This window comes from Camelus ferus, chromosome 16, assembly GCF_009834535.1.
Source record: "Camelus ferus isolate YT-003-E chromosome 16, BCGSAC_Cfer_1.0, whole genome shotgun sequence".
NCBI classification, from domain to species: domain Eukaryota; kingdom Metazoa; phylum Chordata; class Mammalia; order Artiodactyla; family Camelidae; genus Camelus; species Camelus ferus.
In genome coordinates, this window is record NC_045711.1 from 46377618 (window position 1) to 46395648 (window position 18031).

An 18031-nucleotide genomic window follows, 5' to 3' on the forward strand; every position below is an offset into this window, starting at 1 on the left:
AGAAGGGTTAATTATGTGGCTTGGGTCACTTACCAGCCATGCTGGGCCTCTTCCCTCCTCCCCAACCTGATAATTAAGCAATTAATTTAAATGGGAGATACCTCCTAGAAAATTGCCACTTTCAGAGTCCAAATTGCCTGTCTTAAGTGTGCTCTCCTGGAAGCTGAACTTTGGTTATCTGGTTCATTACCTTTTCCAGTTTTTCCTTTTTTTTGAGTCCTTACCAGGTGTCAATGGCACCTGCTGCCTGCGGATGATACAGGGCATGAAAGTTCCAGTGAATGTTCCATGTGCTGCCCACTGCTGGGCGCTTTTTGCTGCAGAGACAATGCCATTGATGACTGCATGAGTTCAGGAAATCCAAAAACATGACCCAGTCTGTCTAAGAGTCCTTGAATAGTATGGCACCCACGTCTTGTGCAGACAGAGATGGTAGTTCCACCTCAAGAAGATATCTGTGGACCCCCAAAGGTATCCACATCCTAATCCCTGAAACATGCAAACATATGTTACCAGGGAAGGGGAATTAAGATTGTTACCAGTTGCAGATGAAATTAAGATTGCTGAATTTGAGAGGAGGAGATTACCCTGGATCACCTGGGGCCAATGTGATCAAAATGTCCTTATTAGTGAAAGAGGGAGGTTGGAGGGTCAGCATCAGAATGATGCGCTTGAGAAAGGCCAGATCGGCCACTGCTGGCTTTGCAGATGCGAGGCCAGGAGTCAAGAGTGTGAGTGGCCTCTTGAATTGGAAAAGACCAGAAAGAGGGTCCTACTTCAGAGCCTCCAGAAAGGAATGCAGTCTTGCCAACACCTTGGTGGAGACCTATTTTGGATTTTTGAACTGCAGAACTGTAAGATCATAAATGTATGTTGACTTAAGCTTCTAAGTATGTGGCAATTGATTACAGCAGCAATAGCAAAGGAACCCTAGTCTGCTGCAGCCAGTGCCCATCGGTACCCTCAAGAGGAGAGTCGGCGCCCACCCCGTCTCCTTGCCAGGACCAGCCGGGTCTGGCCCCCTAACTGAACACTCTGAAGTTCCCTCTACTCTTCAGCCATGTAGCTGGCAGTCCGGGCACATCTTCCAGGCTTCCTTGGCCTCATGTGCTGGAATCACTAGGCCTTGTTTTAGGGCCCAGTCCTGAACTGTACATGGAGGACCACACCCTGGGAGACAGTGTATCCAGGGAGTCCAGGTCCTCACCGGAGCCGTGCAGACCAGATGCTCACCCTTCAAGGGGCTCTTTCCACATGGGTCATGAGCAGGGGGTGTGGGTTCATCCCCACAGGGCCTGAGACTTGATGATCCAGTCAACTCCGGCTGAGCACCAGACCATACCACCAGTGCCACAAGTTAATAAACACAACACGAGGTACATTTTGGGGGCGTTTTCAGGACCAGCACCACAGCCAATGGGCAACTCTGCTCACTGAGCAGAATTCTCTTGCTCATGCACAATTTGACCATTTGCTCGGGCTGCCATAACAAAATACCATACACCGGGTGGCTTAAACAACAGAAATTTAGTTTCTCACAGTAAAAGTCCAAGATCAAGGTGTCAGCAGCTTTGGTTTCTTCTGAGGCCTGCGTCCTTGGCTTGCAGATGGCCATCTCCTCGCTGTGTCCTCATGTGGCCTTTCCTCTGCATCACACATCCCTGGTGTCTCTCAATGGGTCCAGATTTCCTCTTCTTATAAGGACACCAGTCAGATTGGGTTAGGACCCACTCTAACAGCCTCATTTTAACGTAATCACCTCTTTAAAAGCCCCTATCTCCAAATACAATCCAATTATGGGGTACTGGGGGTTAGGGCTTCAACATATGAATTTGAAGGGGACACAATTCAGACCATAACAGTCCCCAAGAACTTTAGTTGGGTTACCGGTCCCTGATTTATGGTGGACTTAATCTTCCAGCCCTGTTCACTCAGAGACTGAACCATCTTAGCTAAGGATAATGTCTCCATGTAATAGTACCGGGACCCTGCCGGTGAGATTTCAGCCTTTTCTAGGTCTCAACCTAGAAACCTGCCACTGGGGACAAGCTGTGGGAGAGAGTAGATCGCCTCGCGGGTATGTGTAAGGATCTGGAGATGAGATCATCCTGGATGAGGGTGGGCCCTAAATCCAATAATGACTGTCTTTAAAGGAGACAGAAAAAGAGACAGGGTCACAGAGAAGACCATGTTGACAGAGGCTGGAGTGATTTGTCTTCAAGCCAAGGAGAGGCCAATGATTGCTATTAACCACCAGAAGCTAGGAGAGAGGCAGTGGATGGTTGTCCCTCAGGGTCTCCAGAAGGAACAGACTTGCCAACACCTTGATCTGACTTCTGGCCTCCAGAAATGTTGTGTTTTTTTAGGGGGGGTGGGTGTAATTAATTAATTAATTCATTCATTTTTGATGACAGTATTGGGGATTGAACCCAGGACTCATGCATGCTAAGCATGCGCTCTACCACTGAGTTATGCCCTCCCTACCTAGAACTGTTGTTTTAAGCCATCAGTTTTGGGGTAATTTGTTACAGCAGCCCAAGGAAACAAATATGGCCTCTTTTATAGCAAGACGAATAGGCCAACTTTGGCCAACTTTTGCCAAGAGTTTTGAATTAGGAACATGGGTTTTTATTTTGTAAAAAAAAAAATAATAAATAAATAAATAGCAATTTTTCCTTGACTGTCAGAGAAATTCATTGTTTCAAGACACTTTACTTGGCAAGCAGGCCTGAGTCTTGTTGAGGCTTATGGGTTGTGGTCACTCCCACTGGCAGGCATCCAAGGCCACTAAGAATGAGATCTTTAACTTGCCAAACAAGACATCATTATAGAGTGAAAATTTTGGACACCAAAGGAATTTTCTAACACTTCGTGCACATTCGCAATTCAAACAGGTGACAGACTTCAATACCAATTACACATTTATACGACAGCTCATACAATGAATGGACTGGATCTTTCATTTGCAAAGTTGCTTTATCCGGTTTTTTTCCCCTTTCTTCACTGCAAGTTTTTTGCCCAAACTCTATTAGGTGCTTTTTTTACAGAAACACAGATGGAGGAGTTTTAACACAGGCACTGCAGGAGTTACCCAGCAGCTGGAAGTGAGGGAGCAACTTACACCAATAAGCGTAGATTTGCACTTACTTTGGGTTTTAAGTGGCCATTAATTCAGCCTAAAACTCACTTTTAATAGCTGAAGGCACCAATCCTATCTCTAGCTGCTTGACCTCCAAACGTTTATCAAGTGGCATTAGCTCTCAGGTGCCAGGAAGTCTTGTCCCCTATCCTGACCCCTTGATAGGACAAATACATAGGACGCCTCCCTCTTTTGCCCACCACTTTGGGGTGAAGTCTCTGCTACCAGATTCTGGGGCACATATATTGTTCCCTAACCTGGCTCATGAAGCCTCCATTTTTTAAAATTGCCTTTGTTTGTTTGTTTGTTTTTGGGGGGGGGGGTAATTAGATTTATTTATTCTTTTAATGGAAGTGCTGAGGACTGAACCCAGGACCTCGTGTAATCACACCCTCTACCTCTGAGCTATACCCTCCCCCTGCTCCAGTTGTCTCTTGGGCACTTTTTGGACCCCCACACTGAGCACCAAATTTGTCGAGCTCATGCACACATAGACAAAGCAAGGCCAAGACCGAGGTCTGACTGATTTGATCAGGAAAGATACAGATTTACAGTTTATTACTTACATGGATGGTGAAAGAATAAAGTGTTCCAGTAAACCTTTCATCTTGTCTCACACGCACCAATGAAGATTTCTCTTGCAGCGATGCTGGTTGGCCATGTTGTGAAAGGTACAGTTTCTAGAATCAAATGTCTGTGGGACTTTAGTAATACTGGCCACCACTAGGAAAGTAGCCACAGGGTTCCATCCCCATGTTTAACCACCTGAATTATTCCCGAAACAGGTCAGGGAACAAATAGATATTAATCTACCATGTAAAGCTTCCACCAAGACTTAAAAATCAGGTCCCAACATTTATCCAATTATTGGGAAAGGCACAGTAAAAGCAACGCTAAATTTAGCCAAATGACCACATCCTATTGAAAGTCACTTTTAAGCTTTTTCAAACAAGATTGGGCTCAGTAGGGAAAAAAAAAAGAGGCAGAGGGAGAGGGTCAGAAGGAGGAAAGACAGAGGCTGGTGTAACCATACTTAGCAAACATTCCCCTCCGTCCCCTGTGGAAGCCAAAGTTTCACTGATCTGCTCCATATCCAGGGATGCCAAAAAAAAAAAAAAAAAAAACAAGCAGGAGGAAGAGAGTTCTTAATGTGTCCTTCTACACTGCTTCTATTCACTCGAGATAACCTGGAAGGTTCCTTTAAGCGTGGCGTAGCCCAGTACCATCATGTCATCTTTTAAGGGTGGGTGATAGAGTGGGAGAGGCTGGACCAAGAATCAGGAGCCACGTTAAGAGTCCAGGTTGTATCACGCGAGGGTGTCCCTCCACCAATCTGGGCTTCAAAAAGGAAAAAAAGTAGGAAAGGGCAGGGTCACAGCAGGTGGTGACTGAACTGCCTTCTGGGAAACCCCCCGTAAGAGCCATTCACATAATTTTTCTTAGGGCAGGTGTCAGGAAGAGCAACACTCTCCTCACTTCCAGTGCAACTGCAACTCCTCCACCGTCATTCTGCAACGCCTTCTTTAACAGTGCAAGCCTTATTCCTATATGCAAAGGAAGTTAGGAGCAAAGCACCACTTAGAAGCCACTCCTCAGCTGCTACCCCGTAAACGTAAGAAAAATGCCTACTTTGCACATTTGAGTGGCTCTGGTCCCTGGAAACCAGGGTTCAACCCCCAAAGTTCTGAGCATCTCAGCTACTAGACCCTCAAAACCCACCCCGAGACACAGACACACTCACAGCTTTCAGTACAAGTTTCCTTTTATTTTGAAATTGAAACAGCAGAATGAAGTGATTTGTGGCTGAAACAACCTTTATGGGAAAAGAAAACTGGAGTGCTCATCCAGCAAAAGAACAAACTCCAAAAGTCTGAGCCAGCTGCCCCATCTCCCCAAAGTACAGAGCAGATTGCAGGGTGGGAGTAAGGGTACAATCAAAATCCGGGTGGTGACGGCTGGCAGATTCCCAGCAAAGTACAATTTTCAAAGTGGTCGCGGTTACAGAATAGGGTCACGCAATCACAAGCACAATCCACCCCCCTCCCCAGCCCCCACCACGTTTCGCATTCTAAAAATACATTCTTCACTCTCCCGAGTGACGTCTCAGGACTGGACACCAATTCACTTTGCCTCAGGGGATAGGGCTCTTTTATTCTGGTTTCTGGGACCAGGATCAAGATGCTGGAGAAAGGGGAGAACACAAATGGTGGTAGAGGATGTTTATTACTTATGCTAACTCATTATCTGCTGAAATTCATTTTGAACACCTTTCCAGGGCAGGTTATAGAAAATTTACACAGAAGTGTTACAAGTGCCCCTCCCACCCCCACAGGTTGAAATGGTGAGTCCAGATTTAAGTACCCCAGCACACAGAAAGCCTTTGTTCTTGGTGGGGATGCCTGAAGTCACCTGGCAGGGAAGGTAACAGGGGGAGCACAGGTAAGAGGAACTCACTGGCAGGAATGGGGTGCGGGGGTGGGCAAGCCGGGGGCAGACTGTGAAAGCTGTACCTGTTAGAATAGCACATTATCTTAAACAAGTGGAGAAAATCGCCAAAGAGTGAAACTTATTCATGGGGGAAAAAAAGAGAAAAGTTTGGGGAATTAAAACAATCCAGCAGTCACTGGAAAGTGTCTCCCTCTTTTTTTTTAAATTTTTTTTTTGGTTTTTTTTTTTTTAAATTTTTTGGAAAATGTTTTTTTTTAAGGTAATATTTTTTTCCTTTGGAAAAAGAAATCTTTTTCCCCCCCTAATCTAAGCAAGTGGAGTTGCCACTACCTAATTTATCTCTATTGTCTTGCTAAGAGGTAGATAAAACAAAAGTGAAATGGGGCTTCTATGAGGAGGTCCATTAGAGGGTGGGGAGGGGCTGGGACTGCCCAGTGGACTCCCCGACTACAAAGACTCCTGAGCGACCAGAGGGCTGGGCCCTCTGACTTTCAGGATAAAGGATCCTGCTCCACCTCTTCTCCTTCTAGAGCCAACTGTCCCCGTGAAGACTGGGAAGGGGGTACAGAGGACGTGGAGCATCTCAAAGAAACCCTGCTGAAGAGGTCTTAGCTCTGGCTTCCCCAGGCTTCCTGGCTTTGGGGCTGAGTAATGGGTTCCAGGCCAAGCCCCACATCTCACCTCCAGCCAGCCCCCTCTGGTAGAAGAGAGAAGGCAATTCCTCTCCTCACCTTCTGGTCCAAACAAGCCATCGCAGGTGAGAGAGGGGACAAGCTGAAGGGAAGAGGTGAAGCATGGGACCCCAGGGCAAGGAGGGCAGAAAAGGGGACCTGACGGCCAGCCCCGCCCAACCCACCCGATGAGAAGGGGTCCCAGCAGGCAGGCCTGTTCCTCAAGGACAAACCTTTCGCGGCACAAGCCTCAGCTCACTCCTCCTGGCTGGGATCCATACCCTCATGCACGAATCCTAGCTCTTGGTTCCAATCTCACTGTAAGGATTGAGGTAGTTCATCCATTTACTCTCATAGCATCCATCACCTGTGGTTACTAGAAACACATGCCCCCGAGGAGCTTCCTGCTATTTCATTTACCAAAAAAAGTCTTTCTTTTGTCTTGTCCATCCAGATTCAACCATACTAAGACACCAGTCGTGGTGCCGTCAGACTGTGCCCCCGAGGAGGTGCACAGGGCCAAGGGTCAGGGTGGGGGCTCTGGCCCTCCTCTTTTAAATCCACCTTCGGTCACGAGGCCTCCTCCCTGTCCTGTACCCCGATAGAGAAGCCTTATGCATCCCAAGTTTTCAGCTGGTGTTGCCCTAAGTCTGAATACAAGAGAAAAGTTCAGCATCTAAATCCTCAAGAGTTGGAAAGGGAATGGCTTTACGTCCCCTGGCATTGAGAAGCTTTCTTCCATCTTCCTGCAGCTCCTGGGGCAGGCTGTGCTGTTTTCCTTCTACCAGTTTTTCAACAAATAGGCAAAAGTTGGCATGGTTTGCATGTCAAAGCCACTAGGATCTCCCCATGAACACTTCAGGGGAGAGAAGGGTGTCCCCACCCAAGTGGGAGGGAGGAGGAAAGGGCTGAGAGAACCGGGAAGCGAGGCAGTCCCTCGGGGGCTCTGTGAGGTAGTTACATAGCACTGCTGGTTCCCAGTTTGGCAGAGGGTATGTCTGGGGTGGGAGGAGGGGAAGGCACCCTTGAGAGCTAACTGAGGCCCCTCCTCATCGCCAGTCTGCCAGGCCTGAAGAGAACTCGCCGTGCTATCTCTGCAGTGGGGCAGGGGACGGAGCGCAGTCCCACGCGGAGGAGCCCCAAACTTCCCCTCCTTCCCCAAAGTGCAACCAGGAGCCATCAGACCCCCTTCTCAGCTCTTTACCCCTTGGCACATAGGCCCCCACGTCCCCCAGGAGCCTCAGGAGGGGAGGGACGTGTCTTTAGCCCACTGTTTCCGGGGAGCCCTCCCCCTCTCAGACAGCCCAGGTAGATGTCGAAAGATGGTTATTGCTTTGATTCAGAAACAGCGTCTCTCAGCCTCTGTCTGTCTGTCTGTCTTTGGCACAGAGGAAAACGGACACATAGAACCTACTAGTGTTCCCCTCCAGAGTTCTCTGGGTTTTACACGGGGTCCTTTCTGCCAGTAGTGAGGCATAACTAAGAGGAAAGCTCCCAACCACCCCCCAGAAGTGGGGAGCTCAGGGTAAAGGAAAAAGGACTGAGAAGGACTGGCAGAAAGAAGGGAAGTGAAGAGGAGGCGATGAAACTCCCTGTCCCTCAAAACGGCTCTCTCCTTCCCAGACCCCTTCTAGGAGCCAAGTCCACAACCCACACTGCAAAAGGCAACCAGACCCTCGAGGGGATTCAAGCCATTGGGTGTCACTGTCAGATGCAGCTTCAAAATCAGGGAATCAAACCATTTTGGTTTTTCACGTGTTCCACAGAATTAAAAAATATATCTTAAAGTGATGGTCCTTTCTTAAAAATATACGTATGTAGTATGTAGCTCACACACATCTTAGAGCACAGAAGCTGTCTTTTTAAAGTCGCTTTTCTCAGATCATCCAAATCTCCCAAGTGCTTTTCACGTTAACTTGTTATCTCGCCAAAGATGGGGAAATGGAGGTGATGTGCAGGGGGGCATGAACTGCCCCAAGACCAAGCCTACAGGTCAAAGACAGGCCCTTCCTCCTGCTAAACCTTAACCACCAAACCATATTCCTTTGCTTTCTGTTGTATAACTTTCACAATTTTCCTGCTGGGCAAATATCAGCCGTGCCTAATCCAAGTCAAGTCTGACAGTCCCTTGCCTCACTCCTGGTCTCTTCGGGGAGCTGAATCAGCCAAAGGGAAAGGACGTGGGCTTAAGGTGTGAAGGGAGCAGGATCCCAAGGAAACTGAACACTGCAACAATCACATTTCAGATACTGTGGGGGGCTTTACTCTGATGGTAGTTTGAACCAGATATCAAAGCATGCTTGCTGCTGAAAATTCACGTTAAATCACTAAATGGCCGATGTCTGAACGTTATCTGCTTCGTTTTGGAATAAAGCATATAGAGCCAGAGATAGAAGTTGGGAGACCCTTTTCTGTGGTTTGAACAGGTGGGGAGCTTAATTATACTGGCCTGATATCACCCCTAAACGCTTCCCTGCTCCCTCCTCTTTGGGGTGGACAGTTCTGGGGCTAAAAGCAATGTCACGGGGAGAAAGTGACAAGACATAAATGAGGCAAGAACCTGTCCCCAAGTCACATTTCCATATCCCCTGCTCCTCCTTGCCACCCACCACCCTAAGTCAAGAATTTGTACGTTTGGGTCCACTGTTAGAATCAATCCAATCAATCTAAAGATGGGGAGACAGAGGGGGCAGTTATCCAATTATCTGTTTGCCCCTTGGTCCACTGATAAAGACCAAGAATTGCAAGATGGGACTGAAATGAAGCAACAATAACAAAAAATGAAAAGCATGTCAACGACAAACCAGGTGGACCTCTCTGAGGGTGAGAGGGTGGCTTTGTCTCTTCCACCAATGGAATCTTGGCTCCCATATTTTTAGACAGAGAAGTATAGATTTTTTTAAGGGTATGTTTTTTAGTTATTATTTCTCTCCTCGATAAAACGGAGGCAATATTTTAAAATATCTCAACAGCACCACTGGTGGGAAAAACCGACTGGGGTGCCCCCTTGAACCCAAGGCGGGAGGGGAGACCACAGGCCGGGTGCTGGAGGCGGCTGGGGGCCACAGCTGTGCGAGGCCTGCTGGCCCCAGCGGGCAGGGCTTTCCGGGAGAGGCCGGCGCCGGCGAGCAGAGCCTGGCCCTGGGCACTCCGGCTCGGCCCTCCCGCTCAGCCCAGCCTCCTCCCAAGGAGCAGCCCCGGCTGCCTTTCCCACAGGGCCTGTTCTCCATAGAGAGCTCCTAAAGGGTTACACTGGCTCATGTTGTAAGAAATTATGAAACATAACTTTCTCGTTTTTTTTTTCTTTTCATTAAAAAAATAAAATATTCAAGACTATCAGCTTCTCTTTTGCTTTGCTTTTCTTTTTTCTTTTTTTATATAAAATATCAGCAAGCCGCAAAGAAAAAAAGATTAAAAAAAGAGGTGGGGGGAACAAAGAGGAAAGTAATTGCTGAGGTAACTTCATACCTTGAGGTAGTTTACTTCGCGCACAGCATTACCTGACTGACTCCGCCCACGTCATGGTTGTCTTGTTGTTACTGTAGTTGTTGCAATGTCGGAAGGAGGGGAGTCCAAGCACGGGCTTTCCCACATGCAGAGAGGCCTTCCTCCCTTCCCAGCACACTTGATAGCACTGTCCAAGGCAGCTAAAGTGCACCACCTGGCTCACATGCACTGACAGTCAGTACGTTAGGAGGGGAGGCCTAACCTCATTTAACTGATGGCTGATGTCTTCCACAAGGGCTGAACTTCGAAAAACGGGATCTTACTGAGCCTGGAAAATAAATTAAGCTTATTTACCCCTCTGTGCATAATGTTGCTGGTATTTTGAATTTTGGTTTTTTTTGTTTTTTTTTTTTTTTTAGGCACACATTACATCATGCCAATGACTTGTGGAGACAGAAGCCATCAGTTAAATATGCCTCTAGGATAAAAACAGAAGCAAATACTCTCCAAATTACTGAATATTCATAATATATGCCAAATGATGGACTTCAGCTTTATCAGGAGCTGAGGGTCGGGTTCCACGTCCCACCACCACCAAGGGAACAGTGCCGTGGGGGGGAGTGCCCCGCAACCCCTGCTTCTGGGAACCAGCCCTTCTGGGAGCACATGGGCCGGGGTGAGGGCACAGTGGCAGCCTTTAGGGTCACTCAAGCCCTCCATGGAACTGAGACTTTATCAAGAGGAGTTAGTATCCCCTTCCCAGTGCTCATATCCAATCATTAAAATAGACTTTAAAAAAATATAAAATCTGCCTGAGAATGATGGGAATCAGGGACAGTACAGTGGTCGGCCCCACCCTGCTGAGCACTTAGCACCACCCAGGTGCACCTGGACATGAGGTGGGACTCACATGGTTAGAGGGACATGAATGGGGTGAGGAATCTTGTGGGGAAGCCCCAACAGAGGGGCAAATTTCACCTGTGCCAATTTTTCAAGGTGGTGATCTGGACTAGATCAGCCACAAGGGCACTCCTTTTAAACGTGGATTACTATAAATTTTAATCATGTTTCTCCCTCATTCTCTCTCTATTCCTTGTTGTGCCTACTGGTTGGTTAGGAAGGGATTGGAATTAAACTGCAGATGCTGGCGTGTCTTCTCTCTTTGAATAATGTAAGGAAAGCAATGCACTGGTTCCCACTTCTGCTGGCAGCGGTTAAGACAGGACAGCGTGAACGTAGGAAGAGGCTATGTCAGGGCACGAGAATAGAGGTATTTTAATCAATAAAACCAAGTAGGACAAGGCTGGAAGGATTTCAGGGTCAAGAAGAAAACCATCCTTTGAGGCTGATCAAAGCACCCCTCTACATGTTTTAAAAACCTGAAGGAAATTTTATTTCTCTTCCCACTGGGGTCTGACCCACCCTCTTGGTGGGACCTGGAGAACTTAAACAATCCACGTTTAAAAGCACCCTGAGCTAGAACTTCCACGGTGACACCCTGAGGGGTGGGCAGTGTTGGGCCAATTGGTTGGGTGTTTGGGGCTGAGAGATCAGGGTTCCTCACTGGAACATCTTTCTCAAGCCAAGTGGGCAAACCTGATCTACACACATCCCGGCCCAAGTGTCCCTGATTCCCACTCATTCTCAGGCCTGCTGGGGAGAACGTGCTCTCGATTTCAGCCTGTTGTCCTTGAGTCGACATGACGGGAGGGGGCTGGTCACTTCCTCCGAGCCTGGGCCTGGTTACTCTGTCCCTTTTGGTGCAGCTGTTTGACTTGGGCCAAGATGTCTCGTATCTTCCGCTGAGCCATCTGCAGAAAGAACAGGCCGAGTGGTGAGGGGAGGATCTCCAAAGGCAAGGAGACAGCCCTACATGGGGAGAGAGGACAACAGGATCCAACACCGGCAACAAACACAACAGGTCACATGGGACTTAAAAGATTGCTCTCTTTCAGCCAACTTGGAGCCCGAGGAGGTCTGCTGGGAACGGGACCCTAAAACGATGAATGTCTGTGGCTGCAGGTCTTTTTTGTTCGCTATATGCAGGGTCTCCAGAACCAGCACACAGCTCTTCTTAAAATCGAAGGTGTTTACGCTCGAGATGAAACCGAATATTATTTAGGCAAGAGGTGTGTGCTTATGGGTACAAAGCAAAGACCAACACAGTAACTCCTGGTGGAAAATCAAACAAAACCAGAGCAATATGGGGAAAGGTAACTTTCGCTCATGGAAACAGTGGCATAGTTCGTGCAAAATCCAAGAAACAACCTTCCTTCCAAGGCCACTGGGCACAGGATCCACATGATGCTGTACCCCTCCTCAAGGATTTAAACTTATTGAAAAATGAAAGTGTGGATTTGTTGTGTTGTTTAAAATAAGAAGACAGAAGATTGAAGGTTAGAGTGACCTTAAGTTTCGTGCCGCCAAACAGACCCTGAGCACTGGATTCATATGGAGGAGGGGGGAAACACAGTAATACGAACTCATTCATCACAATTTAAAACATGACAACGATTAAAAACGGACAAAGTTGACACATGTGACTGAACCCAAGGCAGAATTCCTAGAGTTTCCATGAGTGTGTGTTGTCAAAAGGTCAAAAATCAGGAGACCTTGTCACCAATCACAAGTCCACTCACTACGCATGGAAATGTCCCAGGAAAGAAGACGAAAGAAATGCCTGGAGCTGAGAAAACCAAACGGCAGTGAAATAAGCTCCACTGTGAAAATGGACCAAAAAAACCCCAAAGGGCTGATATCTTTATTCTTTCCTTCTTAAAGGTTTCTTCACTTTTATAAGTGCAAGTTCTATACAGGAAATCAACTGCAAAATGTGATTCACTTGACAGAAATTTACCAGAATGTCTCCTTTCCATAAACTGAGCACTTGGTTTCTTGGTTAAAAAGAAAGTGAGTCAAACTACATATAAAATAAACAAGGACCTGTTGTAAAGCATAGGGAACTATATTCAATTTCTTACAATAACATAATGAAAAAGAATCTGAAAAAGAACCTATACGTATATATGTACATATAACTGAACCATTTTGCTGTACACCTGAAACTAACAACATTGCAAATCAATTATAGTTCAATTAAAAAATTAAAATTAAAAAAGAAAGGGAAAGAGGGTGCAGGTTGAGGAAATAATGTGAAGTTAATATTTATATATTAATTCCCCCCGTCAGCCCCGTGCTTCATATGTTTTACATGGGTTTTCACCTAGTTCTCATCGTAACCAGTGAAAAACATCTCCCCGTCTGTACGTAATACATCCTGTCTCCATGAATTCCTGGCTACATCATTTACCTCTTAAATTTCATATTCCTCTTTTGTAAAATAAGGTCGTTACAAGGATTAAAGGCCTTAATAGAGGCCACACGGAACACTGCTTGGTGTATCAGAAGCACCCATAAATCTAAGATATTCTGTGGTTATTAATGGCTCTCAAAGGGCCGTCAGAGAAAGCTGCTCATCCAAGCCTTCTGGTTCCAAAACCCAAGTTGCTGATGTTGGGCAGCCATGCTCTGCTGGGGTCTGGGTTCCTGCTTTGCCCTTGATTGCTGGAGGAGTCTCAGGCCATCACAAGCCAGCTCTGATATGTTTGTCCTCTGTGAATGGAAGTGGTTGTATCCAACAGTCTCTATACCCTTTCTGGCTCCAACACTGGGGGTTTTAGGAAAACCCCACTAGCTTTCAATCATCCTAAAATTTTAACCTGGTATCTGTCCTCTTTTCTAGGCTCTGGGGTCAGTCCCAACGCTGGGCAGTGCTGTCTCAGTGGAGGCAGTGCAGGGACGGGGAGTTCCAGAATAAAAACAGGAGGGGGAAGAACTGGAAGCAAGATGGAGCAGTCGTCCTGGGAGAGGTGAAGGACTGCGCTGAAAACAGGCAATCCAGGACGTTGCCATGTTCCACGAACAAGACTGGGTGGTGGGTGATACCAGTTTCTCTTCTTAGCCAGTGCAAAAGGGAAGGACTAAGGTTAAACAGGGGTCACTATTAACATATAACACATAATATATAACAGTTACTATGCATAACATATACTACACATGAAAATTGTCAAATCGTTTGCAGGCAGAGTCCCCAGGACTTGTCAAGGTCATGCTTCTGCAGTCCTGCTTTTCTGGTCCCTGGGGTCCTGCCGCCCTCCTGTGATGGGGAAGGGCCTTAGGTACCTGGCTGGCATAAAAATGCCCGATGATCTTGACGATGACCTGGTCGTTCTCATCAGGGGTCTGGTCTCTTGGCACCACCACCTCAGCTGCAGTCAAATTTTGCAGCTCATTCACCTGGGGACAGGAGTGTGGGCAGGGAGGACAGATCAGAGAGGAGCTCGGGGTGCTGTCAAGAAACCACAGATCGGATTGGAGGGAGGGGCAAGAGGCAGGTCACCAGCAGGTAGAAACTGGAGGAGTTAGAAGCTGGGGCTGGGAAACAATCAAGTAAATGGGCAAATCGGGGGAGGTCTAAGGTTGAGCAGGGTCAGGGAGCAGGAGGCGCCAGGAGAGCTGCTGGGTTTGGGGACTAACGCCTAGAACTTTCAACCTGGCCCTCAAGGCTCACCGTTTTGCCACCTTTGCCGATGACCCGGCCAGCTGCCGACGCCGGCACCCGGATGTGTGTCTCCAGCTTTACTTCTTCCTTGGGACCAAAGAAGTTCTCCTCTTTGAGTTTTCCATAAATTCTTCCCTGAGCCTGAGGAGTGGAGGTCATTGTTACATCAGTGGACCACACATATACATATACGACAAAAGGGGCGCCCCCACGCCCAACAGGCCCTCCCCTGCTTAGGGGTGGATCACGACTAGGCCCAGTGATACCAAAGGTCCACAGTGTTGCCCTGTCAGTCTCCCTCCTGCTCACTTGTAACACCGGGAGCCTAGGCGCAGCAACTGAACACATAACTCCCTGGAGGAACATAACACCTAAGCTACATGCCAGACCTGGGGGCTCTGGGATGCTTGCATGGTTTGGAGAGGCAGTGGCCAGCAATCAAGTCATGGCTCTGAGTGGCAGCTGGTCCAGACACTCAGATGGAAGACTGCTGGTCACTCTGCACAGCCTACAGAGCTGTCCTCATTCTCCATCCCTGTCTAGGTCAGGATAAGATAACTATCAGTTCTATGACTGTCTGCCCAGAAGTTCAAGAACCTAGGCATGTAGTAGGGACATGTAGGGGGAAAAAAAGGGCCTTCCTTTAAGAAAGAGCCATCAGACTTCCTTCTTCCCCATATATTTACCATCAGGAGGGAAAGAGGGAAGGAGAAGCCAACAGATTTAAGTCTAATGACAATCTGAAAGCATCTCTGCAGTCCTATATTTTGCAGGGAAGCTTAAAAATGTGGCGCAGATTTGCACTCCCACCCAAACTCAATTTCCCTGGGTCCTACTTGGAGAAACAATAAAGATCAGAACCTTGAATTGGGCCTCTGGGGGTCCAGTGATGATGACCATACGAACTTTGGAGTCAGGAGTTTCAGGAGGAGCAATCTGCAAAGCAAACACTGGTCAAAGAGATGCCCTCTGTCTCCACCTCCTCCAGACCCCCTACCACAACACTGAGGGCCAGGGGAGTGGAGAACAGAGACCCTGACCCCAGAGGCTGTTGCCCCTTCACCAAACCTCTTATGAGGGCATGGGTGCATTTGTTCTGGACATTCCCTAAATAGGGGCTCCTGCCCATACCCTACCTGCCCTCATCCCCCAGGAGATTTCAACAGAATCCTGTCAGATGGCCAGTCGGGGGAGGGCAGTGACCACCCACAGAATCTCCCAGAGGCCTTTTTCACCAGGAACACACACTGCATTTGACTAAAATCTTTCAGACCACTGAAACCAATGGATTTCGCCTTGTGAAACCAACAGGTTCTCCCTTCTCTCCCCTGAGCCCTGGCCAGGGAAGATATAAGACAGCTACCATCTACTGAGCAAGCCCTGTGCACAAGGCATGGACCAAGCCAGGGGCTGTGGCTGCATTATTTCAGAGAACTATCACGGCTACTGTACTGAGGAGGAAACTGAGGCTCCCGTAGCTTAGAAGCTGGGATTTGAACCTAAGTCAGTCTTCTGTGAGCCTAAGCTCTCTTTCTTTGCTACAATTCCACCTCCTCCCTTAGCCCAAAAGCCCAGGAGCCCAGAAGGTGCTCCACTGGACCAAGCGGGGTCAAAAGCAAAGGGGCCTGGGACCACAAGGGGGAAACACTAGCCAGAGAGGGTGTCTGGGAACAGAGTAGAGCGTGATGGAAGCAAGGCAGAGCAGATCACCTTGATGGAGGCGCTGGCGAAACGAGAGAGCTGTTTGATGTGCTGCCCCTTCTTGCCGATGATGGCGCCCACCGCCTGGGCAGGAATGAACACCTGCACCATCTCCTGCTCCGGAGCCTGCTGCCAAAACATGTCATGTTATTACCATGGCCAAGGGGCAGGGCCCAGAAGCCCCTCCGCGGCCCTGTCCTGCATCCTCAAAGCTCTCCCTCTGCCCAGGAGGGACAAACGGAAGAAGCCGGGCAGGAGGAAGAGGAAGAGTGCTGCTAGCATCCTGGGCAGCACCCGAGGCTGCCACCCACAGGGCTGACACTCGGAAGGGCTGGCGCCAATGACTGGGAGCACTGCAGCGGGCAGGCGAGGGGAGGGCGGCAATGTGCATCCCCAGGCCCCACTTCCCTCTCCCTGCGAATTCCCAACCATGAGGCTCCCACAAGGAGCTGGACTCTTAAGCACGGCCACAGGCAGCCCAGGGGTTCCCCCGTAATAAGACCCTGCACCTACCATAAAGGAACTGTAGGGAGCGGCTCCGGTGACGCTGCTGGGGGGCGGTGGGACTGCACTGGACGATGCTGGGAAAAGACCCACAGCAGCCAAGTTCAGGCCGGGGATGAGATGAGACTGCAGCTGGAGGAAGAAGGTCAGGAGAAGAGGTCAGCTCATTCTGACAGAGCCTGATGACCCCTGTACGTGGCCCTGGCTGAACAGGAGTGTGAGTGCCCCTGGGAGAGTGGGCCAAAATAGGATAATTACATGCTTTTACCCCAAACCTGCCTGCCCTTCTGGTTTTCAGACACTTGCATGTACACTGAGGGTTCTTCCCACACTAAGAACCGGCACCTCCAATGAGGGCTGACAGTGTGAGGCCCTCAGACATCCTTCCTCTTCGGTTGATTACTCTGCTGACAGAGAGACCAGACTCACGGCCCCATGCTGTACTGATCCTGCGGGGGGTAGGCGGAAGGCGGGGGCAAATCTCCCCCTTGATGTCTGAAACTCATCTTTCGGGTCATGTGTCCCACATCCTCACTCCTTTTTAAAAATTAGATGAAAACCATGGACCCTTTCCCCACTAAAATGCCCATAAATCACAAACTTTATAGGAGGATCACAGACCTCAAAGCCCAATATGAGATCCCCCCCGATCACACCCCAGGAAACAAATGAGGACTCCCTATTAATTCAACTTAAATGCAGAGTGAGTTCCCCAAGGCCGCCCAGCACGTGGATGCCCGCCCCACCGGGCCCTGCTTCTGCTGCGGCTCAGGCTCAGAGACGGGTCCGCAGAGGTCCCCAACACTCACACTCATGGCAGCCACGTCATTCTCATAGGCTTCCCGAACTTTCTTCATGATCTCCTGCTCTGCCCTGCAGCAGTTCTCAATGGCCCCCTTCACGGTGATGGTCCTCTCGGGGTTATAGAGGGTGAGGTCCTGCAGCCTTGGGGCGGAGGAACAGAGCAACGTCAACCTTCCCCGGACAGGCCGGGACCGGGGAACAGGCCCCAGCTGGGGACACAGCGGCACCTTTCTGCAGGCTCTTCAGCTTTGGCAGGGAGAGGAGGTGAGGATGCCCAGCACAGCCAGGTTTCCGCCACTAGCAAAGCCAGGGGGACACTCGAGACTGGAGCTTCCCCAGCGGTGCTGCCAGGCAATCCATTCCATTTCTGTGCCCTCTGGAACAGAGTAGTCGCTCTGCCCACAGGTGAGTCTGACAAAATCAAGCGGCACAGCACTCACAGAGGCACTAGGCCACCCCACGGAGCGCGGGCTCAGGGCTCAGAAAAGGACCTGGGTCCGCCCACTTTCCTTGGCCTGGCAAATGCACCTGAAACCCCAAAGCCCTGGCTCCTGGCCTCAGGCTCTCTCCTCCAGATGCCAATCAAGTGAGAGATGTGGCGGCAGAGGACTGAAGGGACAGCGGCCTCCCAACCGCCCCCCAGGCCACAGCAGTGATGGGAGAGCTCCAGCCCTGATAGCCACAAATGCTCCTGACCGCTTCTTTGACCCCTCCTCTTCAATAAGCAGAAACTGCATCCACGCATTTAGGCCCAGT

General features: G+C 49.0%; 1 protein-coding gene across 1 annotated transcript in view; it reads right to left on the minus strand.

Annotated features, from left to right (window-relative positions):
• Window positions 1–11072: 11072 nt before the first annotated feature.
• The window catches only part of IGF2BP1 (insulin like growth factor 2 mRNA binding protein 1), a 35895-nt gene continuing 28936 nt past the window's right edge, over window positions 11073–18031 (minus strand). Inside the window, exons 9-15 of the mRNA XM_032457816.1 lie at window positions 17281–17416; window positions 16481–16603; window positions 15977–16096; window positions 15128–15202; window positions 14276–14407; window positions 13888–14001; window positions 11073–11516 (exon numbers count right to left, since the gene is read on the minus strand). Of these exons, the coding sequence (XP_032313707.1) occupies window positions 11424–11516; window positions 13888–14001; window positions 14276–14407; window positions 15128–15202; window positions 15977–16096; window positions 16481–16603; window positions 17281–17416 (793 nt within the window). The 3' untranslated portion in view covers window positions 11073–11423. The remainder of the gene's footprint in view (window positions 11517–13887; window positions 14002–14275; window positions 14408–15127; window positions 15203–15976; window positions 16097–16480; window positions 16604–17280; window positions 17417–18031) is intronic.